The following is a 23623-nucleotide window of genomic DNA, read 5'->3' as shown; positions in this document are numbered from 1 at the left end:
ATTCATTATCTCAGGAAAAATAACCTTCTTTCCCTCTTAAAGCAACCTTGAACTCTAGAAAACTTTTTTCTGGCCTGTTTTATTTTTCTTAATTAGCTGCTGATGAAATCACCATATAGTTCTATAATTATTTATCACCTGAGGGACATCCCACTTTATTCAATGAAAGTATTTTAGGGAACATCTGACCTTCCTGTATTTTCAGGTATTATTTTCTTTTCTTCACATTGTTCCTGATTCTTCTCTGTGCAGTATTACATGGCATGTGATGAAGTGGCAAGGAGGGAGAAGGGCACTTGGCTAAAGGAAGCCCTGTGGCTTAGCAAGTGGAAAGAAATGTTCCTCTCCAAAGCAGTTTTTTTTCATATTGGTCAGATAGCTAGGAGAAAGACAGGAATAAACCAGTCTGATTACTGGTTATTTCTAATAACTGATTCTACATAGTTCTATTAGAAATTTTGTGCTGTTTACACACATTTTCCCTCTCATACTTGAGTGTATTTTCTTCAGCATAATGCATTTTTCTAAAATTCATCCAGTACAGGTGTTGCTTCACTTTGGCTTATATCAAAACAAAGAATCTTTATGCTGTTCAGCTAGTTAAAGCAGATTAAGATCTCTTTATGTGATGCTGTCACATTAGCCCTCTGCACATCAGGTTTGGATGGAAACCAAAGTAGGATACAAGATTTAACCTCAACAACAGATTTTTCCTCAAAAAACTTGCATGAATTACTGGAAAATATTTGCTGCAATGCTAAGTGCTTTCTATTTTATTTCTTTTTTCCAAGGAAAATACATTGTGCTATACTCACAGGCTGAGAAAACTTAACAAGAAATAAAATATCTTATGAATAAATGAGATTTTGCTTTAGAATAACTGAAGATGTAAAAAGTAATCAGTTAAGATGTAACTGGAAATGTGACTGGATGCTTACTAGTGCAAAAGCCCTTCTGTCATGCAGAACTTTAGTATTAGATCCCTATAAAGTGTGTAGAATGAAAGTGTTTGTCATGCTGAGCTTTTTTCCTAAAGTGATCTCAAAGATGAGGGGAGGGAAGTGGAAATGCTTAGCATGGTACAGCTGACACAAACTGTTAGTCCTTATATCTGCATCAAGAAAAACTACCACCCTAACTTGCAATATATTGCTTAAATAAATATTGCCTTTATTTCCTTTTTTGAAAGCTGTGAAAGCACTTAAGCCTGCCCAATGTTGTTGGCTCAAGGAAACACAGAAGAACTGGAAATAAAGAGAGATCTGTTAAACAGCTTTCTAATACAGAAAGTGCTGGCTATTCCTAATAAGAACCAGCCAGGAAGTGAAGTATTATTCCTGACTCCAGCCAGAAGGAGAGGCAGAGGTTACCAAGCTCACACAGACAGGTAGTAGGGACTGGGACAGGTGTCTGTGAGATACGTATATTGAGCATTCAGCGAGGAGCCCATAAAAATCTCTCATTCCTGCCCCTGCACTCTTTCTCATTATGGACAGCAGATAAAGCAGACCTTTGCCATTAAATCTGCCCATTTCTCAGTCTCTGAAAACAGTTTTCTACTGCATTTACTTTGAGGACTCCCTTAATCCACCTCTTGTACAAATTTACAGAAATAAACTCTTTTGCGTTTTTTTCCCCTTAAACTCTTTCAGCATTTGGAAAGCCTCTAAACCATAAAAACAGTTTGAAATTTAGTATCAAAATCTCCTGCACTGCTTATTAATGAACTGCAATCAACCCCTTTGTACAGAGAGCACAGAAAGCAGATAGCAGAGAGGGCAAGTCATGCCAGCAGGCCTCTTGAATTGCTCTCCAAGGAAAAGGAAGAGTAGAGGCACTATAACTTTAATTATGGTTCTCTCCAGTGTTAAACTTTGCATTTTTGTTTTTAGGTCAAGTAATTGGTTTGGCAGGAAGTACTGGAGCAAACAGGATAAAATCCTGTTCTGTTAAATTGCAGCTTATATAGAAAAACTGCCAGGTAAATTACTATGTATTTTGGATGCTTGAAAGGATTAAAAGTTAGTGCTAAAAAGAAACATATCCAGAAAAAATGAATAGCTCTAGTAGAGAATAATTCAAAATGAAAAATAGAAGTAGATTATTTGAGCTGCAGGGAAACAGGAGTTCTGGAAAGATTTAGACCAGAAACCACAGCAGTATAATGAGCATATGTCATGTTATGGTGCTTTTAAAAAGTCATGGGGGGGCACACTGAGTAGAAAAAATTTTCAGTGAGAATGAGTCACTTCATATTTATTCCTGAAATAACTATGTTAAGAATAGGATGCTTTCCTCTGGTTTTCATACCTGAAGCCTGTTGGTAGGTTGGAGGGCAAACTGTAACCCTCACCAGTCTTAATAAAGCAAATTTTTCTTGCCCTAAGATTAACATACTTAATAAAAAGCCATTTACAAACTATGGCTTACATTTGACTTATAAATTTTCACTCCATATCAAGACCTCACATCCCTATTATGGTCAGAGCCCATCATTCTGATAGAACCATTTTCCTTGGTTTTAGGACCTCTCTGAATTCACCACTCAATGCAGGCCACAGCACCAGTGGCACAAATGATCATTTCCTGATTTATAATTCCCTAAAGCAAAACAGACCAGCAGCTGCACTGTGTAAGTGGCTGGGACAAACATCAAAGAACCAAAGCAAAGGTTTCAGCAAAGACTGCTTTGCTGTCAAGACACACCTGCAAGTTTTTAGGCAAGAGAAACAAAGAATTACAACAGATCCCCTGATCTAAGAAAGCCACAGTTGAAAAACGATGGAAAAATTAGATATCAAGGTGTTGCTGATTATCAGTTCCTCTGCTGCCAGTGTTTTGTGTCTGTATCAATAGCACCTTCTACCAGAAATCATCTCACTGATTTTGTGGGGGTTCTAATGAGCATAACTGGAGATAATAGATTTTAGTGCTTAGTTACTCCTGTTGTAGTAGATGAGCATTCACCCCTCCTATTTGTGGTGCTCCACCGAATGCTTTGACAGTCCTTGTGGCATTTTTGCAGAGAGAAAGCATGAGAACTGTTTCCACATCTTCATGTTATTTCAATGCAACTCTTTAGAAAATCCTTTATACAGAACTTCAACTCTAAGCCTTATTTCCAAATGAAAAACATCAGACTTTAAGGATTGTGTTCGTAATATCCAAAAGCTTAAAATATTTGCAACTTTTTAAAAATTCTAACATTTTAATTCTTAAGATACCAATCATTTTCCAGCAATCCAAGGCACATTCTGGAATCCAATGCCAAGCTCAGCACATTTTCTTTGACAAGGATCATAAATGTACTCAAAACAGTACTCAAAACAACAGAACACAAAGATCCAAAATGTTGCTAATTAGTTTGTGAGGCTTAGAGCTATTTTGTATCTGTTCAATATAACATGTCAACAAGAAAAAAGACATACATACATGGAGTTAGTGCTGTTCTGGGTAATAACTGGTGGCAAATAACTCTGAGATGCTCAAAGAATTATTTAGTGCACAGCCCCTTTGCTTTGGCAGCATCCTTTCCCATTCCAAAATATTTGTGTGGCTGCACCCTGGGGTGGGAAACAGGAGATGACCTCCGACAAATGCAGCAGCTTCTTTCTGTGGGACAACCACAAGATTTCCTATTGCTGAGCTCTTGCTACAGCTCCAGCCCTGGTTATGAAGGGTTACACCAAGAAGGATAATGCTTGGTGGTTTGTGACAAAATCACTGCTGCATGTGTGGTACCTGCTGTGATTTGTGTCACCCATTTGAACCTCAGCCACAAAGCTGCACTTTTTATCAAGGATATTTGTGAATATGTAACTGCTCTGAAGACATATGGCCAATAAATAATTCAAAGTTATCTATCTTCCCTGCAGTTTTCTTATCCACCTACCACCTTTTAATGTTTTGTTGGCCTGGAAACAATATTGTTTATGGCACTTCTAGTATAAAAGTGTTGCTGACTGGCAGTAGACTATTTCCAGTGAGATACCTTGAAAACAAATTGGTTCTCCCCAGTCTCCATCTGCTTTGCTCCCATCTGCTATTAGCCCAGAGAAGCCTTGTTTTGCATTGAGTGCCTAAAACTGTTCATTTTCAATTATTGATTCAAAAATTGTTACAATATGATTAAATTTGTTATTCCTTTTTCTCTCCCTCTCCGCTACCCCTTTGTTTTCTTTTCAGCTCTATATCTATTTACAGTCCTAAGGAGAATCCTAATGCTTTTGATGCTGCTGCTTTCTTCCAGTCAGTGGGAAATTTTCTGGGCATCTTTGCTGGATCATTTGCCATGGGATCCTCTTATGCTGTTGTCACAGCTTTAATATCCTTTATGGTTGGTTTTCAGGGAGAAAATCTATACATGTTGGAAAAAATATCCAATATCTGAGAGTGACCATCTTCAGCTTGAGCCTGAAGCTTTGCACTCTAGACTCAAGTGTTTGTAAACAAACAGACAAATCATAAATTGACAAGAAATCTCATTTGCCAGAATCTACAAATGTCTTTTTTACATTTACCATTAGGCAGGACTCTGGCCTTTATCATCCTATTTATAAATAATTGTACTTTAAGGAAAGTGTTTTAAAATATTTTGATGCGCAAACATGAATTTATTAAGAGCGGCAACTTATTTATGAACTCCAGGCTAGCAGCAATTATAGAAAAGTACAGGGGAAACACAACATCGTGTCAGTGTGTCCAACAAGCCCATCAGTTTAACTAAGCTAGAAATGAAAGGTCTGTCTGTTGCCCTCCATTTTTTCTTGTGTTTTACAGTTCATATAAAATGCTACTGTAGAATTACTGATTTTGATCTTTCTTGCATTCACACAAGTGTAAACAAATGCCAGTTTGTTTATAAAACTGGAAAAAATTGCTTCCTTTTCCTTTTTTATGGGAAAAAAATATCAAATGCAACCAACTAGGAATTAATTCAAACTCCACAAAAGTACTTAAAAAGCTTTAAAATCTGTTCTGGATTTTTCTCGCTAAGTTAGAAGCTGTGCAGTTTTTCTCAAATTCAACATGTGTAGATGAGTATGGCAGGGGAGCTTGCTTTCTTTCATCCTTTCTCAGAATGGGGGTAATTTTAGCTTACAAAGCAGTTGGGTTTTTATTTTTCCTTAGTTATCTTTTAGCACTTGACAAAATTTACAAAGCTGTGTGAGTTTCCTATGTTGGAGACAGGTCTGTTTTTCCTCCTATCCTGGAGTGCCTTCTTATCAGCAGAAGCCGCTGGGCTTACAGGTAAGTGTTGCATTTAATTAAATAAAAACAATCTTATAATATGCCTCTAGTGTGGGTAAAATGAATGGTTTATTTTAGGCATGACATTTTATATAAAGGTTCTAAAAGCCTGCTGCTATATTGAAGATCATTTAGTTCTTAAGAACAATTCTGTAGTGACATTGGATAGTTCTTCCAGACAAAAACATAATAGGTCATGCTCAAGTCCTCAGTCTTTCTTCCCTGCATTATCCCATCCCTATTAGTCCCCCTATTAATCCCCCTATTTTCTTGCCAGCTATGGAACCAAAGATAACAGTAAGTACAAGGAAGGAAATAGGCAGTGCCTTGTGATTACCAGACTCTGTGCTCCTCTGCACACACTCCATATCCATTATGTTTTTTCTCAATTATCAATAATTAAGACAAATTATCAATAGTAAACCAAGAACAGGGCCAATAGGTTGCATTCACCTTTGTACTTTGGGATAAAAAAGGTCATGTTCAGTGCACCTACATGTACACCTTTGGCACCGCCATGCCCCAGTGACAGGTAGAAAGATGTGTGATCCGATTTTTTTCATTAATGCCAGGAAAGAAACTGTACAATCACCGTCAATTATGTACCCAGGGCCTCCATTAAAGTGTACACAAGAGTTTAGGCAAAATTTGTAAATGGATATAGTTTACCTCCACAGCAACCTATTGTATAGTGTGATTCAAAAGAACAAAGTTTCTATGACCTTGATTGTTTTAATGCTCTTGAGGTTGTCACCCCTGAAATCCAGTGCTTCAATTAATGTCAGGGAAAATCAGGAGAAGAAAAATGCTTAATGGATCAGTAATGCAGCCCATGCTGGTTTGTTTCCAAAATTGTTCAAAGCCTTTTGAAGACAACAGTTATATTTTTACTGAGATTTCTGGAGCCAGCATGTTACTTTTTTAATATCAGCCACACAATCAAACTATTTCTGAATGGGTATTAATATCTGCATCTTTGCCTTACTAATTATACAACTTTGCATCCTGTTTACTGCCAAATTCTTCAGGCCAATGAATAAAAACAGTGGTACATGAACTGAACAAAAGGGTATTTGTTCTTGATTTGTTTCTTGTATTTCATTACATCAAGAAAATCAGATACCAAATGGACTTTTGTCTCTTAACAGCTCTTACTGGTTTGGGCAAGGTAGCATTCATTTTCTTCACAACAGCTAATGTGGTGCTGGGAACAGCACTGGTAATTCAGGGATATTTCAGGTATTACTGAGCAGCACTTATACAGAGCCAAGGGATTTTCTGCTCCTCACCCACCTCACACCCCCAGCAAAGGGGCTGAGGGTGCACGAGAAGCTGTGAGAGGATGCAGCCAGGAGAGCTGATCCCAGCTGACCCATTCCAGAGCAAGAGGAGCTGGAGGAAGGTTTCTCACTCTTACCCTTGTCATTCTCTCCCCCTTCCCACCGGGGAGGAGGGAGAGAGGGAGTGAGCAGCTGTGAGAGTCTCAGCTGCTGCCTGGGGTTAGACTTAACAAGCTCTTAAAAACGTGGCATGAACACTACAGGAAAATGGAAGCAAAGGAGGATGATTGTTGATCACTTGCCTGCTACTGGAGGTACTGATTTTCTAATCCAGTGACTTCCAAGTAAGGACTGTTTTAAAATGCATTCTTCACAGAGCACAAGGATTCTATGTTTCAACAACTGAACAATCAATTATACATGACACACAAAAAGTAGATTTGTAAAGGAAACACTAATATCTTTCAGAGACTTAGGTGGTGCACCAAAAGTAATTTCCATTTCTCAGGCACAGGAACAGACTGTATGTCCAGACAAAAATAATTGGCGTATGTCTTTTTTGCATGCTGCAAACATGATGATGGACAGCAAAGTCCCTCCTGGTAATTACCCTGAAGAGCGTTTCATTGCTCTTTTCTGCTGTAATATATAAAATATCTGAAATAAAACACTTAATTATTGAACACCACAGATGGTCGTGGTAGCCAAGGTAAGGAATTTTAAATGGATAGAGGAGGAGAGTGGAACCAAAGTAAAGTTTCAGTTTAAGGGAAAAAATAGAAAATTGTTGGGAAATTTAACTAATTCTTATCAAAATAACTGATAGAAGAAAGATAATTACTTCACCAACACATATATTCCAATAAAAAGTATCAAACATTTTTAGGTCTGTCACTAGCATTTTTTCATGGATATTTTCTCATGGGTTCTGAGTTTCACAGGAAAATTGTTTAATTACACTGTTGTGAGAAGGCAAAGTTTAATCTTAAAACTTTCATCAGTTAAATCTTTCATCTTTTAAATCTTAAAACTTAATTTCTGTAAAAGGCTTTTGTCAGAAGCTGTTATGAAAAAAAAATCATGGAGCCCTTCTTGTGGCTTCAGAAGTTCAAAGCTGTATTTTATAAATGCATTTACTTTATTAGTACTGTCCTGACATTACCCTTTAGTTGTCTGGCTTAACCAGTTTTGATGTTGCTTCTGTCTTCTCTGTTTCCTCTGAAATAGCTCAAACCCCCCTCCTTTCAAAATATTATTTTAAACTCCAAGTTCAGCAGCAGAAATACTCTCTTGGTTAAGAAATTTTCACCAGACTTTGGTTCAACTCTGATTTCTCATACCCTTGCTAAGGAAATCTGTGCAAAATGCAGTTGTGTGCAGTCCCCCACACAGGTGGGTACACACAAAGCACCTCTTGCAGAAGGCAGGGAGAGCCTGGAAAAACTCAGTCATGCTTCAGGATACATTCAGCTCTTAATCTCCACTCTATCATTCCCAGTCTTTTCCAGCTTTCTTGCTTTGTCCTTTGTCTCAGTGCATGCAGGTTCTGGTTTTACAGCTGCCTGTGCCTGTCCTCAAAGCAGCTGTGAGAACCCAGAGTCTCACTCCAGAGCAGCACAGCTGCATCGCTGCCTTCTGTGGACCACACTCCTAGTGTTGACATGCTTCAAATATTAACTTGTTCCATTAGACACTTATGCCTACATTCATCTTCATTTTCCTTGGATATTGTGTTTTCTCTGTTCATTCCTTCTAAATGAACTTCAAAGGATTAACACTAGACCAGCGCTCCCCTGTAGCTATTAAGTAATGTAATTGCAAAATAATTTTATTCTTATAATGCTTTCCACAGCAGTCCTTCAATCATTCTGAGCTTTTTGAAGTGTAATATTGAAGTATTTCATAATTTAGAAATAAAATGGACTATACTGTTTTTTTTAGTGGGTAAAGTAGGTGGTAGGGCTCACTTGTTCAGCTTGCAGATTTCTAAAATAAAATTTAAATGGAGAGTAGTACGGGTCAATATTTTAGAAAATATTTCATTCCTCTGCCTCAAGATATCCCATGATATACAACACACAATATATGGGCCTGACCCTGGTTGAAAAATGGATGTGATAGAACCAACAAATCAAAAAAAAATCTGGGATGACTACACAGTTATTGTTATACTGGGAATTGGAAATTATAAATTAATGTTATGGTTATTAATCTTATAGCTATATCATCAAGCCGTGACATATGCATGATAAATTGATTCTTATACAGTAGAACCTAATTTGTGCATTTTCTCATTTGCCCTGGCATATATCATTCCTGACTGCTGAGCAAAGCTGTAATAACAGAATACTAGAGTAAGGTCACTGTTAATAGAGTTGTTTTAATTTGCAAAGTTCATTACATAGTATTTACTAGTAGGCTATGAAAAAAAACATAAATAATTTAAATTAAACATTTTGTTGAAATAAATGAGGAAAGTACGTCTTGTATTTATTAATTGCTTGTTATCTTATTTTATAATTAACAAAATTTTCTAAATTCTAAATGATCACTCAGTCTGAGAAAGGTTCCATTATGTACATGGGCATTTAATGGTCATCTCACTTAGACTTTCTGTATCTACCCCTGTTTAAAGTGACCAGATATTCAAATAAAAAGAGATTCATTTACCTGCAGAAATACACTGAAGCATATGTATGGGAATTGACTGGTACGTATGTGTTCATTTGATGCAGACTTCAAAGTCACACAGTGACTCAGTGTAAAGGCATCAAAATTGCAGCCAAGCTCCTCTGATTTTTACACAGTAAAAACCTATGAAGACAAAAAAGACAATAGACCTTGAAGGAAAAAATTGTTGGAGAGTGTAATTTCTGTTCCTTTACTGGTTTTCAGAACCCTTTGATTTCTGATCATTATAAAGCAAAAAGCTTGTGATAGTAAATTACTGCTGCTTCCTCACCTTCAGCAATTCTTGTCTGAACATTTTGTGATATTTCTGCCTTTGTGACACCTGCCTTCTTATTCAGGGGCTCACAGGAGAGCAGAGTCTACCTAGCAGGAAAGCTCTTCCTCCTTTTCCTCCAAAAATAAATAAGCAGCATATTATGAATGAGGTACCCAGGATGAGTCCAAAGATCTGGTCTCTCACTGGAGCAATTTTGTGCTACCTTTGTATTTAGGACATGGCAAGAGTGAATGTCACCATCTTCCATTTTCTTTAATACTGCTGACAAAGTGCATTTTTCCTCATGCTGTTCACTTCTCCTATCTGTTTGCTGTGATTTGTCTAGAATCTGTCATCTACCTCATTGCTTTTTTAAAACGTTGTGACCAGTTCTTCTTGTGACGCTCTCAGAAGGGATCTACCAAAACATTTCTGTCTGCTGTTCTGAGCACTGTGAGTCCAAGGCAGTTTGGTACCTGATGGGCTTCAGTTCACTGAGCTGACATTATTCTATACAAGAAAGATATTCTGGGCTTTAAATTCTAAATTGTGTGGTTTTCTTCGCTTTATTCATTAGTAATGTGCCATGCTGTGTCACGCAGAGTAGGCAGACTCTTGCCAGTAAGGAGGGAGAAGGGATCTTTGGCTTCGAGGTCAAAAAGAAAGAGACTACAACTCTTGTGAGCTCTAGTTCTGCCACTTCCAGGAGCACAGGATGAAATGTAAGCCTAATTAGGAAAACAATAGGTAAGAAGATGGCATTTGCCCTGCTATGCAGAGACAGATCAGCTGGTCTGCTGCAAATCCATTACTGGAGTCAGGGCTTGGGTCTGGCTGGTTTAGGGGCTGCTGTAGGTACAGTCTTTTAAAGCAGTAAGAAAAAACAGTACTGTGTATGTTTTCAGAGAAAAGTACGTATTCTTGCAAGGCATTAAGCTGAGACCAAAGATCAGTTGCATAAAGTGTGGATAGTGGAGTCTTATTTCTGGTGCAGAGGTTCGGGATAAACAGGGTAAGCACTCTTAGTGTGTCCAGTATAAAAGCTGTTATATGTCACCACAGGAGTTCCAATGTAAATTGAATTCACCAATTCATTTGGGGTTACAAAAGTAGAACACTAAAGCCCAGGTCTCACTTGAAGCAGCCAGGTGCAATACCAACACATAGTCCTCAGATAAGGGCCTAAAAAAATCCCCTCGGCTCCATCTTTTGTTGCTTTCTGTCACTTCAACATAAAATCAACCACAGACTACTCCAGAGATAAAAGGCTCATGAACAAAGCATGAGCTTTGGCTCTGCATTGGTGCAGTCCTGGTGTAAGAAGCCTTAAATCTTCTCTTTAGTATCAAGAAAATGATTAGTCACACTTCATACCCTCAGTGAAAACAGCCTGGATTGGGATATTGTTGCCACTGGGTGTCTGGGTTATTACTGCAGCAATCTGAGGCAGACGACAGTCTCATTTCCTGCCACTCACACATTCAATCTGCATCCCAAGAGATGCTGTGCAAATTCTGACATAAATATGACTCCAAAGTAAATGTTATCTGATTTAAATAATTTCTCTTTTACCCAATCCTCATTGTTCCTTTTTCCACGCATTTCACCACCTTTGATGAAAGACCAGTTCCGGCTGCTTTACTGTGAGATTTCAGTATGTTGTGCATCTTTAGAGAGGCATTCCAGAAGCTCTGGAAACCTTCAAAGTTGGGATGAAAACTGGTCAGTTTGCTTATAGATCTTTTGAAATTAAGCTATTCTTTTTATCTATTCCTTTGCTCCCTCAGAATGTAGAAGTTTGAGGGTTTTCTTTTTCTAAATTCCCTTTTTTTTACCACCAAAAGACCTGACAGCTCGAGAAAAATGCCTGGCTTAGTCTCTCAAATTAGCAAACTGTCAGGTTTTGATTGTGGCCACTCAATTCCAGGTTTGCATTAAAACAACATTGCACATGCTGCTTTTCTCTGACATTCCTTTTTGCATGTTTGTAAAATGATGTAAAAAAAGATTTTGTCTTTTATTGACAATATAGGAGCTGTTTTCAGATTAGCACTTGTAAATTAATACCCACACTATAATTTTAAGGCTCACACCATCAGCAAAATACTGTTAAATATACAAGTTCCTATACAGTTGCTATATTTTTTATATTACTAGATTTTGACTCAACAACCATTTCAACTACATGTATTTGTAAAAACTAATGTATGAATAAGTCCTCTAGCTATATGAACAGCTAACAAGCTGTCTCAATTTCTCTGTTACAAAAAAAAAAAAACAAATAAAATGGTAGGGTTTTTTTTCTAGTAAAACCTCTTCAACTAGATTGATCTGTAGCTGGAAGTTTACTAGTGATATAAGCATTTGTCTGTGAAGCGTCTCATCTTTTATATTAAGTGAAAAATTTCAGTAATCTGTTAATAAACATAAGGAGCTATATTGCAAACAACTTACCACCTACCAACTCAAAATATTCCGATTACTTTAAGTTAGCATTTTGCTCTGCTATTGTTGTACTGTCTCAGTAATTTTGCTACTTAAAAAAGCAGTAAGTGAGCTGTCTCCAACAGCCTGAAACTGAGGACAAGTAAAAGGGACACCTTGCTTTATCTGCCTCCCTGCATCTAATGGATCCTTTCTGTTTACAACTCCACTATTTCCATATTTGCTCTTACCTGTTTCTCTGTGAAAGCAAACCCACAAAAACAACCTCATTCTGCGCCATACTCTGTTCATACAGTATTTTGCTACCCAGCTAACTTCAAAATCCAGCATTAATAGTGCTACAAAGAAATCCAGATTGCTTTTTCCTTGTAACTAGAGAGTTCTGTGTTTGTCTCTTCAGGTACTTCTCTTTCCTTTTCAGTTAACATGTAATTGGTCATTACTCTTAAGTAACCATTTTTATGGATATTCATTACAAACAGTTTTCTCCAAGCCATTTAACTATTCATTGTGAGAGCCACGGCTGGTACATATTAAGTATTCAATTGTAGCAATTGAAATATTCCACTGCATTCCCCCAGTCTTCCCTGGAAACAGGGTATCTGGTTTCTACACTTGCATAATTGCATGGTTCAGTTCATTTATTCTTACTGCAAAATCAGATTTAAGCCATTTTATTCTTCATGACACTCTCAGTTTTCTCAGTATCCATAATTAACAGTTTCTTAGCAGTCAAAACCAGTTGATAATCACAGCTGAATTTAATAGTCAATTTTAAAAATGCAAGTCTTGACATCCTGATGATTAATAGAGAAGAAACTGCATCAGAAACTCCATTTCAGTTACTGAGCCTGGAGTTGGTGATACTTAGCAGCATTACTGTTTGGCTGTATTTTTAACTGAAATGTTTGAGCACCCCAGTGCATATTATTAATGCCTTGAGAAATTTTAAACTCACCAGATCAGTTCTGCACAACCAAATACAGTTACTGAGAAAAAAGAATCAGATGCATTTATGAGAACAATTAGACCTCAAAAAAATATAAACTTCCTGGAATGTGTCAATCTCACCACACCCCACATTATTTACCATGAAGAAAAGTCTTAGTGTAGCTAGAAAAAAAGTAAATATCAAAACAGACCTAAGAAAATAAATATAAAAAACAAAGACACACTAAAAGCTCAGTGGAATTTCTCTTAGCTACAGAGTCAGTGTTCTGTAGAAGCAGTACAGGTAAATTTACAATATAAAGAGAACCCAGAAGCAAACAAAATGTCCACAGTGGTTTGTGGGGAAAAAACATTTATTTGTTTCCTTGTTTTCTTTCTGATGACAGCTGTCCCTTGTGCCAAATCAAATCAAAAGTACTTACTCCATACTTTTTTCATCCATCAAAGGCATATTAATGCAAGGCCTCAATTCTTCCCGGAAAAAAAGAGAGGGACTTGCAAGAAAATTGGATTTTCTTGGCCAATATTTTCTTGGTTAGCAATATAAGGAGAGTCTAAAGGAAGACATGGTAAGATAATGATTAATTTAACTGGTATGTGAGAAATCACAGATCACACATACACAGTCTTCCCCAAATGAAATAGTTTCAGCATTGTCTAAATTATGACTTTGGTTTGTTTCCCATATCTGTGCTGTGGTTCAGGGCAAGAGGATATTTCACTTCCCTCAAGGGCCCTCTTGCTGCTAAAATTCAAACATTTAGAGATATGGATAAGCCTGTTAAAGAACCTGTAGAGGCACCAGTACTTGAGGCAACTGACACGTGTTCTGTACATTCCGTTCCATTTTTCCTGGGACTCCAAAGCCTGGCCTGCTCCCATTAATGCTTTTCAAGTAGCAGATTGTTTGTATTGGGTTTGCTGTGCTAAAGGAGCAGATTCTGCCTCCTTACTGAGCAGATTCTTGCTGACCCCATAAAGCCAGGAGAGTCACCATCCTGGAGGAGATGGAGGGAGCTTTATCCAGTTTCCAGTCCAGGACTGGAGGAACAGACTGAGATTCTTTTCACCATTCCACTTCATGCTCTTTGCTTTCAGTGGAACTGGTTTATATGTTTCAGTTCATGCTTGTTTAACCCCATAAATGCCTAGAAAGCTGTAGCACAATCACATCACAAGGATGAATAGTGCCTAAACCTGGACAGGCATCTTTCTGCTTGCTTTGTTGCCTCAGACTCATCAGTATAATGCCAGTATATGTGAGCAGCCTGGGAGCTGAAAATGATCTAGTGATGTTTGGAGCAGCCCTTGAGGAAGCAGAACTAAAAGGCTAATTAGGGCATGCTCCTGCACGGGAGGCAGTGAAGAGAAGGGCTGAAAGGCACGAGGATTAAAGCACTGTGGGGTGGATGGAGGAAAATTGTGTGTACAGGAGCCCTGGAGATGCCCAGCTCCCAGTGATGCCACTGCTCTGTGCACATCCCACTGCAGGGTTTCAGGGAATGATGATCAGAATGGACACAAGAACCCCTGAGCTGTTGTGTAAATAATTATCTATGTAGACAAGCCCCAAGTTTAAGAAAAAAACAGAGCTTTCTTCCTCCATGGGCATTTACATATGGCTACTGGTGGACACTATTTTTGGTTTTCTGTTTTTCCCCTTATGGGAGTTCCTCCTGCATTATCTGTGTCCAGAGCTAACCATCTCATCAGCTATTTTAATCACAACACTGCACTACAGTGATGTTACTCTGTGATTCTAGTGAGTTAGGACCAGGGCCAAAGTATTGAAAAATATCCCTATAAAACAAATTTGTTACTATTATTCCTGATAGCCCTGCTTCTCTGCCCCTCCAGACCTTCCACAAGCTGGGACTATAACTGTAACACGTGTCTACAGTCACTGACCTGCCTGTTCTGGGCAGCACAGCTTGCACCTGCCAGAGCTTCACTCTCAAGCAACGTGGTGTTGTTCACCTTGACATTGTTACACATTGTGATAAGTTACAATCAGGCACCAACTGAAAGTATTTTACCCTGTTGCAGTCATTCAGTGCCAAGGGGTCTCAAACCATTTAAATGCAACAAAATTATTTTTTCCTTCCCTATTCAGTCCCTGACAATTTTTTTTTCAAATAGTCCAAATTCCTACATATTACAGTTAGGTTAGTCCTACAGTTAAAATTACAGTCAGATTATGGTTGGATCATGCCACCATGTATTAACTGAAACAAATTTTCTACAGCCTTTGAATTTCCAAATACACAGCAGTGGAAATGCTATGAAAGCATGATTGTCCTTAGAACATAGATCTCAAACTTCTTTTGTTATAAAAAGCTGTTAACAGATTAATTTTCTTTTTTATGCAACCTTTTACAAGCCTAAGTAAGAAAACAGAAGCATCTAACTCTGTTTTTTCTCTGAATTTCAGGTATTGTTGCTGTCCTTTTCTGCGGAGTCACACAGGCCCATTACACCTACAACAATCTGTCACCAGATTCCAAAATGAGAACCAAACAGGTAGGACATGGAAATAACTGACATCGTGTTTTACTCTGGTGTAAGGAATAACAGCTGCTAGAATACAGCTGGATGGGATTTCATTGATGCAAAGCAAGAGCCTTATGTCTTCATCAGGGGAAAGACGGGAGATTTTGCCAGGAAAACAGTAACAATTACCAGGATAAGCAAAAAGTACGAGAATATAAGAATCTGCTCTTCCTAAGAGAGCTGAAATGTCAGACAGGTATGGAGATAACAGATGACACCAACTTCCATTCAAAAATGCTTCAAAATTAAGGAAAACAAAGATCTCTAGTAAGTAAGAAGTGGTCTGAGATTTTTGCAAAGGCTTTGTATAAACTGCAGTCTGGCCCACTGATTTAAGCAATGACATAGTTTAATTTCTGTTTCATTAAAAATTGTCATAATTACAAAGATTTTTCTTTCCATTTTTTTCATTCCATTGTGTTATTTAGAGTTTAGAAATGCGAAATTTGATCATCTGGTTTTTGTTTGAAGTGACTAGTAAAATTGTAATTATTTTTTAAAGCTTGGGGCTGTTCTCAGATCTATGGCATTGCAGTGTTCAAAACACTTTTCAGCATGAGTAAGTTAGTTCTAGTAAGTTAGTAAGTTTTAGACAACCCTGCCACTACCTAGATCCTCTAAGAAGTGTTTTAAATACAGTTTTCTTCCCCCTTAATGTTGATACATATGTCCCAAGAACCCCAGGTTGTAGGAAATCTATCTACTAGAACAAAATGGAAACTTTTGGCCCAAGACTATAATTCTCATGATGCAATCTCGTACCTTTTTCAGCAATTCCTTTCTTTTAAGCATTGGAAATTTTACGTAGAAAAATTCATCACTTCTTGCACATCTCAATCTAATCAAAAATCCAATTTTCTATCAAAAACAGCTTGATAGAAAAAAATACTGGCCACAGTATCAGATCAACTGTTAGAGTCTCACAGATTTTAAATCACAAATGAGCTTCTGGTCAGTAGTCCCCTAATAAAGTGTTAGCTGTTGAACAGGATAAGTCTTTTCAATTGTATTTCTTCAGAGCAGTAGAAGCTGATGCTTTCAGAAAGTATTCCAGCAGAGAACTAACCTTTCTCTGATAACTATATTGTAAGGGAAGGACATTAAAATCTACTACAGAATTGTTTCTGTTTTGCAGAAAGACTGAATTACATATGCCAGTACTCCCCTTGCATATAACTTACAATTTGAATAGAAGGCTTTTTCAGGGATTCATCTGCATGTTTTAGTAATGCAGAGCTTCAGAGAGAGACAGAAAAAGGCAAGGTTGTGTATTTTTAATTACCTATAAAGCTTTTCAGCTGCAGAATTAACTAATATTTTGTTTAAATGCATCCTGGTTTTGTTCATGTTTATTGTGTTATTCCCTTCTATTCAACAAGTGCAAAACAAAATAATGAAAATAAACCAAATTCACCCTTGAACACACAGAAAAGGGATTAGGTGTTTCTCTGTGGAGCTAATAGGAACTTTCCTACTCTGTTTTTCTCTTCCCCATAAGCCCTTAATCCTCAGCCTCCTTTATGATATGGTTCAAACACTGTTGTTGAATTCCTTTGAATTCTTCTAATTTATTTTCTAATCCAAATATTACCCTTTCATATGCATCTGTTTCAGTGAGACCTGCACTGCCTCTTTCTTTCTCTCCTCCCAGGAATTCTCTTCAAGCAAATTTAATAAGCCACACACTTGGCATTCTCATAATCATATATAACTTCAGTGCATCTTCAATGAATATTGTTGCTCAGACAGTTGGCTTTGCTCCCGATCTAAGTCATTTTTATTACTCATTACTGGCCGAAATCAAGGGCTTTTCAGTTCTTTTATAGAATTATTCCAAAGCAGTCTCTCTCTTTTGTTACAATATGATAGATCTTTCAAAAAGGATTGCTGAACTGTAATGCACACGGACAAAACGGTGAGTTAAAGCTAAAGCTGAAGCTAACAAAAACCATGGAAATTAGATTTAAACTGTAAATTAGATTGCAAAATTGTGTTAGCTGTTTTTAAACAAATATTTTTTCTTTACTGCTTTGCATAATTTTCTTTACATTTTTTTACTTGCTTTTAAAATTTTAGAGCTTGATGGTAAAATCCAGTAGGCAGTGATAGAGAAGGTGTTTCTGACCCTGGTGCCAAGTTCTGAATTTCCTATAATATATCATCATTTGCTCTAAAAAAAATAAAAGGTTTCTCTTCAGTCACTGATGTAAAATGAGAACTTATCTACAGTTCTTAAATAAAAATGTAAGAACATATATTAAAAAGACCTGATAAAAGATGCCATGTAATTATTACTCCCCATGTATCCTTTATTATTCCATCAATCACTGTTTAAGATTCCATAAAAGAGAAATATTAGATTTCAAGCATCTGAAACTTACAGAAGCTGAAACTATAAACCAACATGAATCTTTTCACAAATAAATGAATTATTTTAACACTCTCACAAGAAAAGAAAGATAACAAAAAATTACTGAAAATTGAGGGTTTTAGATAGTTTTCATTCAATTCAATTATCCCAATTTTCATTAAGTATTTATAAACATTCTGTGTGTTTTTGCTATCATTTCTTTTAGCATGGGTGATGTTTTATGGCAGTAATTTTAAGTCATCATCATTGAGCTGACAACCACCGTCATGATTTTAACAGTGAGATTGACCCTGCCCTCCATGGCAACAAGGTTAGGTCTAACAGAGTGCTCCTGAATTTCAGGCACTTAAAGTTTAATTTATCCAATGTATTTTTAGTGAAGGAGAAGATGAAACTGCTGGGATCTGATCGAAAGCTATTTGATTCTGAGCAGCTTTCTCCAGAATTATTTACAGCTGCTATCTTCCCTCACGTTGTGCTGCAGCCAGACAGTTGCCTCTAAATCTTGGGACACCAGAGCTCAGATTTTACATTAGACTTCAGATGTTAAGCTAGGCTGGGTTGATTTGCTCTGCTGCAAGTAAGTCAGTGGCTGGGTAGGGTGCAGTGAGATCAACAGAAATCCCTGGTTTGTTAAAAGTGGGCAGAGTGTAAATCCCCACAGGTCACCTCTACAAAAGGATTCATGGATAAGGCTGTGTTTTCTCCAGGAAGATGTCATTCCTTGCCCTGTTTTTCTCTCTGTCCTCTACCACTTTCACTCAAATGCCAAGACGAGCACATTTTCCTAGTGGTGGAGTACTGACTAATGGCCATAAATATTATCCATTCTGCTTAGGAGTTGTAACTTTTTTGGTTATGTTCCTTTAACTCTGGGGAACTGCAACAACGAGAGTGGGGCAGGGAAATACCTCTTTTTGGTTAAGTGTACAAGGGTATGAAGAATTCTCTTTGCAGACAAAATAGTGTCAGCAAGTTATAATTTCTGGAAAGGGAGTTCTGAAATGCATCACCTATAGAAGAAGAGACAGGGAATTACAAGACACAGGAAAGCATGTCCAGCCAACAAGGGAGTATGTCACACACTGCCCTGCCTGTGTCCAGTCATTCCTCAGTCTAAGATTTTTCTCAGGTCACCTCTGAAACAGGTGTGTCTAACTGTTGGTGAAGGTTCCCTTCTCAAATTAGTTGTAGTTGCCTTTCTAATCACATTAGGAGTTAAACAGTTACTCACCTGTTTTTAGCTCCTGAGCAAACCCATTAAGGGAGCAGCTGCCTTGGAGAGAGAGCTCCTGGCCTGATTGTTCAGCTGCACTGGGCGTGCTGTGTGCACAAGATTCCAAGTTAAGATTTCAGTGGCCCTTCACCTCCAAGGCTTAACAAAGGTGGGAGAATGAGGCAAAGATACACCAAGAGAGCTCAGTGCTGCTTAACTTGTGAGTAACTTTACCAAGACATGCAGTCTCACTCAGAGGCTCGAGCAAATCGGTTTGCACTGGAGGACTTAAAGTTCAAACTGTTCTTGGGCTTTGCTCACCGATGGACATAGTGCTGATTGCTTCAAATTTTAATCTCCATACTATAAAGCAGACATGATTATCTCTGATTAATAAAAGTTACCACTTTGCAGGGGAGCAGCTAATATTTCCTGGAAATCTCTGGAAAATACATGAAGTTTTCAAAATGTTCCTAGCTCATTGATGATGAAGCTATATATCTTCCAACAAGGACAGGGATCAATCCCTACTTATTTACTATTGGATCAGAAATTAAGCTGCATTCCAAAGACACTTTGGTGTAAAAGGATTATGTTTTTAAGCTTATTAATTTAATTCTAATTAATCACATTATTCAAAACAGGTTGAAAAAATAGTCATAAAACATTTTTTTAGTTTCTCAAAAACTGCAAATCAATCTTTATAGTCTCTTGACCCTAATATGTTATAGTATAATCTCAATATAGGCTTTAGACTTAGAATAACAGAATCACTGAGGTAGGAAAAGTTCTCCAGGACCATCAAGTCCAATTGTCAACTGAATACCACAGCTACTCATTTTTTGAACACTTCCAGGGATGGCAATTCCACCACTTCCCTGAGGAGCTGTTCCATCCATGATTAGGGACTCACTTTAGAAGCAAAGTAAAACAGTAGAGTAAAAGTATGGCAATGGAGGTGTCCAAACTGACTAAAAGGGGAAAAGAAAATCAATTAATCAAAGGAGGGTGACCTGAATGCCAACAGACAATGTTTACTAAAACGAGCTTTGGAGGACTAAAGGCAGAGTGTTGACTGAAGTCACTGTATCCAAATGAAGCACCAACACTGGGATCTCAACATTCTACTGTTTTTCTGCTGGCCTATGGCTCAGAAAACCAGTTACAAGCAGAACTACAGCCAGCACTGCAACAACAAATCTCCTTTCTCTGGATACATGATACTTACAGGATTCTCCCATCAGCTGTCTTTTGATAAGAAAATAAATAATGCACTGCAAATTCTGCTTTAGTAGCAGAACGATTTCTCCTGAGTTTGTTGTTAAAAGCACCTGCCAGGAATTGCAGGTACTGTTGATATCCTTCTGTGAGAGAAGGAGAGCAGCTGGGTACAGATGGCACTGCACTGCCAACACCCAAACTGCATCTGGATTGTGAGGGTCCCACTCCAGATACCCAGCACCCATACCTGGGAGAAGCAGCCCTCTAACCTCCCAGGGAGCTGTAGCACAAAATGAAATGGTTTGATGCCTTTATCTTAAATCCTCCACAGTCACACTGGACATGTGTATGCCCTGGGGCTTTGGTTCTGCTATTTGTATGAGTATTTAAGAGACTAAATAAAGAGAGCTGGGTTTGGCTCTATATTACACAGACTATATTAGTTTATCTCTGGTTACTGTCTACTATTTTCTGTTACCAAACACTGAGCTGTTTATAAATAATGAGTTTATACTTCTAGAAAGAAAAATACAAGCACAAATGTCAGGTTTTAATGACTCTTATAATTCAGGCTCTTAATTTATAAAAAAAAAAAAAGAGAGTATTTCAAGGCTGAGGAAAACCTTACTTACAGCAAAATGTCCCAGATTATTAGGATTATTAGCAAGGCAGAACTACCAAAAATATAAAGATACACAAGGATAATTCTCATCCTTTTGAAATGAGCAGCCTAATTGACAGCTGTTGTGATTTGTTCAGCAACTCTTAGGGAAAAATGACCTTTAAGGCACTGCAAGAGATCAGGTATTTCTACACAAATGATTGGCAGAGAGAAAGACTGAGAGAAAAGTTATCTCTCAGAAAGGTTACCACCAGTACCAGATTCTAATCAATCTTTGCATCTGTGCTGTGCAGGAGGAATCTGTTTTCCCAGTGCTCCACAATTGCAATGCCTACAGGACAATTTTATATCAGAATGGGAGGGTTATTATCTTCCAAGGTGTATGGCTGGCTGGCTGATATGAGATAAGGTATTTGATGGCTAATCCTCTGAGAGTAAACTGGAAATTCTTTTTGATTAATGCATGGCATTCAAGTCTGGCACTCTTCAAAAATATATAAGAGGTCTTTGCCTAAAGAATCCAGTAAAGTCCAAATTCTTGATTAACATTAAATAGGTTGCATGCATGAAGCACATTTTCCCATTTAAGTGGAGACTAAGTATAAAAGTTAGCTCTGATGGGCACTGTCTCATGGTCCCCTTTCTGCAGATGAACAAAAAAATCCCTAATTTCCAACCTCCTTGAACTCCTGGAAGTCCAGACTCAAAAGTAATAAAGACTGAGGCTTCAGGCAGTGCTGCTCAGGAAACAGCACAGGTGACCAACTAACAGAGCTCAATAGAAAGATCTGGAGAAGATGATCCTTTTTACAACAAGAGTCTGAAAATAAAATAGCATTTGGGAAGATTTAGTTGTACTGGAATCGCATTAGTATAGTTTTGCCCATGTTTTATCCAGTTTTTGTTAAATACTTCAGAAAATAGTAATATTAAGAAAAACCTTGCTCTTGTCTCGTATTTCACCCAGATTTTTTTTTCCTTTTTTGAGACAAGGCCTATAGCAAAAATCTTCATTTTGCATCTGTAGAAAACAATCAGGGAGAACACAGAAATGCCCCTGATTTTTTTTTTTTTTTTTTTTTTAAAAAAAAGAAAATGAAACACAAAAGGGTTGTAAGCACAGCATTTATCTTATGGCTATTAGGATCAGATACCTGAAACTGTAGGTAAAAACTATTGCTAATTTTGAGGTAACTAACATATGTTGGAAACAGCACAAGTCAGTCTTCTACCCTTCTTAAAGTCCAAAAGCTGGGGTCTCTAGACATTAGCTGTCATTACAGCTCCAGACTATGTACCCTGAAGAGAAGCAGCGCCTCATTCCTGTGCTGTGCTTTCCCTTCTAAGCTCCAGTTTTCTCTCCCGAGGCACTGATGAGCTCCAGCAGTGTCAGACATGCTGGCTGAGCCCCGTGTTCCTCACTGCAGAACCAGAGCATCTCTGCAGAGCATCCCCTGGCTCTGTCACAAGCAGCCTGACCTCGTTCTGCACTTGCCTTCTTTGCTCTAATTGAATATGCAGCACATGCATAGTGCTTGTAATAATTATTACTTTAAAATGGATTGCAATTGACAGGAAGTGTACAATGAATTCCAGTTCTCTGCACAGCTATTTTCTGTGTTTAGCAGAAAAAGATGAAGGTTGGAGACATGCCAGGTGCATTGTTTGACCAGATGTACCATAAGATCTTATGGAACCCTGTAGAACAGCATAATGCTATAAAGAAATCTAAAGCTGCTTACTGTATGGGTTTAACAAGAAGAATCATAACAACACAAGAAAATCTTGATTTCTGCAGAAGGAATTATATTACCATGTCTCTCAATCTGAATTTCTTACCAAAATCCCTCATTATCTGACTGATGTTCTTGATTACTTAACCATGCTAAAAGAATGTTAATCTACAGTCTCTTTACATGTGGCTCCCCTTAAATTTATGTGAAAATGCTGTAATTGTGTTGTCTCTTTCAGCTGTGAGCTACATGATGGATGGTAAACAGCTAGGAAACATTGCTATGAGTAAACTAATAATAGCAGACTTTATAACTCTGGTGCTTCAGTAATTACCTGCATCATTTATGGTTTATACAATAAATTAGCTGCTTTCCTATCCATAATACTGAAAATATTGGGTGTCCATATACAGAAATTTTGATAGACTATTCGTTCTATACTTCATTCTATAGTTTCCATTTTCCCTCTTTTTGTACACCTGCATTAGCAATTCCTTAACTGAGAATGTGCAGATGTTCCCTGGCCTCATTAGCTGCCATCAAGCATGTGCTCCTTTGTCATCAGCATTTTATGAGGAATATCATATTCTAGTGTCTTACACACACACACACACACACAGAATAAAGAAAAGTACTTTGGACCTATGAAGAAGAGAAATTCTCTTGAAAAGCAAAGAAAAATAATTTTCGTTCATTTTGTTTAAGCACAGAAACTGGAAAATAACACACTCAAATGTAATTCATACTCTGAAGTAACCCAGAACTGTAATGAAGCAGTATTTCTACAGGAAAGCTCATCTTGTTGAAAAATGATGTCATTTTTGATGCTGGTAGGCTAAGGAACATAATACCATATGCAAACTAGCTTCCAAATGGCTTCATTAAAGTTTTTACAATCTGTTTAAACATTAAACATTTTGTTTAAATATTAATAACGATCTTGGATTGTTAAGGTTGTAGTTTACTCTTTACAGCACAGTAACAGATGCCAGCAGTTAGCTAACATATCAATTGGAATCATAACCAATAGGCCAAAA

At 37.6% G+C, this 23623-nt stretch overlaps 1 protein-coding gene across 5 annotated transcripts in view; it reads left to right on the top strand.

Moving 5' to 3' along the window:
* The window catches only part of SLC9A9 (solute carrier family 9 member A9), a 175630-nt gene that overhangs the window by 62476 nt on the left and 89531 nt on the right, over positions 1–23623 (top strand). For all 5 annotated transcript variants that reach the window (XM_005527073.3, XM_088061093.1, XM_014256202.2 and 2 more), the window contains exons 7-9: positions 4186–4324; positions 5145–5250; positions 15305–15393. In XM_005527073.3, coding sequence (XP_005527130.1) covers positions 4186–4324; positions 5145–5250; positions 15305–15393 — 334 coding nt within the window. The remainder of the gene's footprint in view (positions 1–4185; positions 4325–5144; positions 5251–15304; positions 15394–23623) is intronic.

This window comes from Pseudopodoces humilis, chromosome 11, assembly GCF_049639895.1.
Source record: "Pseudopodoces humilis isolate 2021_Gansu_Grassland_sample_001 chromosome 11, ASM4963989v1, whole genome shotgun sequence".
Lineage (NCBI taxonomy): Eukaryota > Metazoa > Chordata > Aves > Passeriformes > Paridae > Pseudopodoces > Pseudopodoces humilis.
Note: the sequence above shows the minus strand (reverse complement) of the source record. Positions and strands in the feature narration are given on the sequence as shown.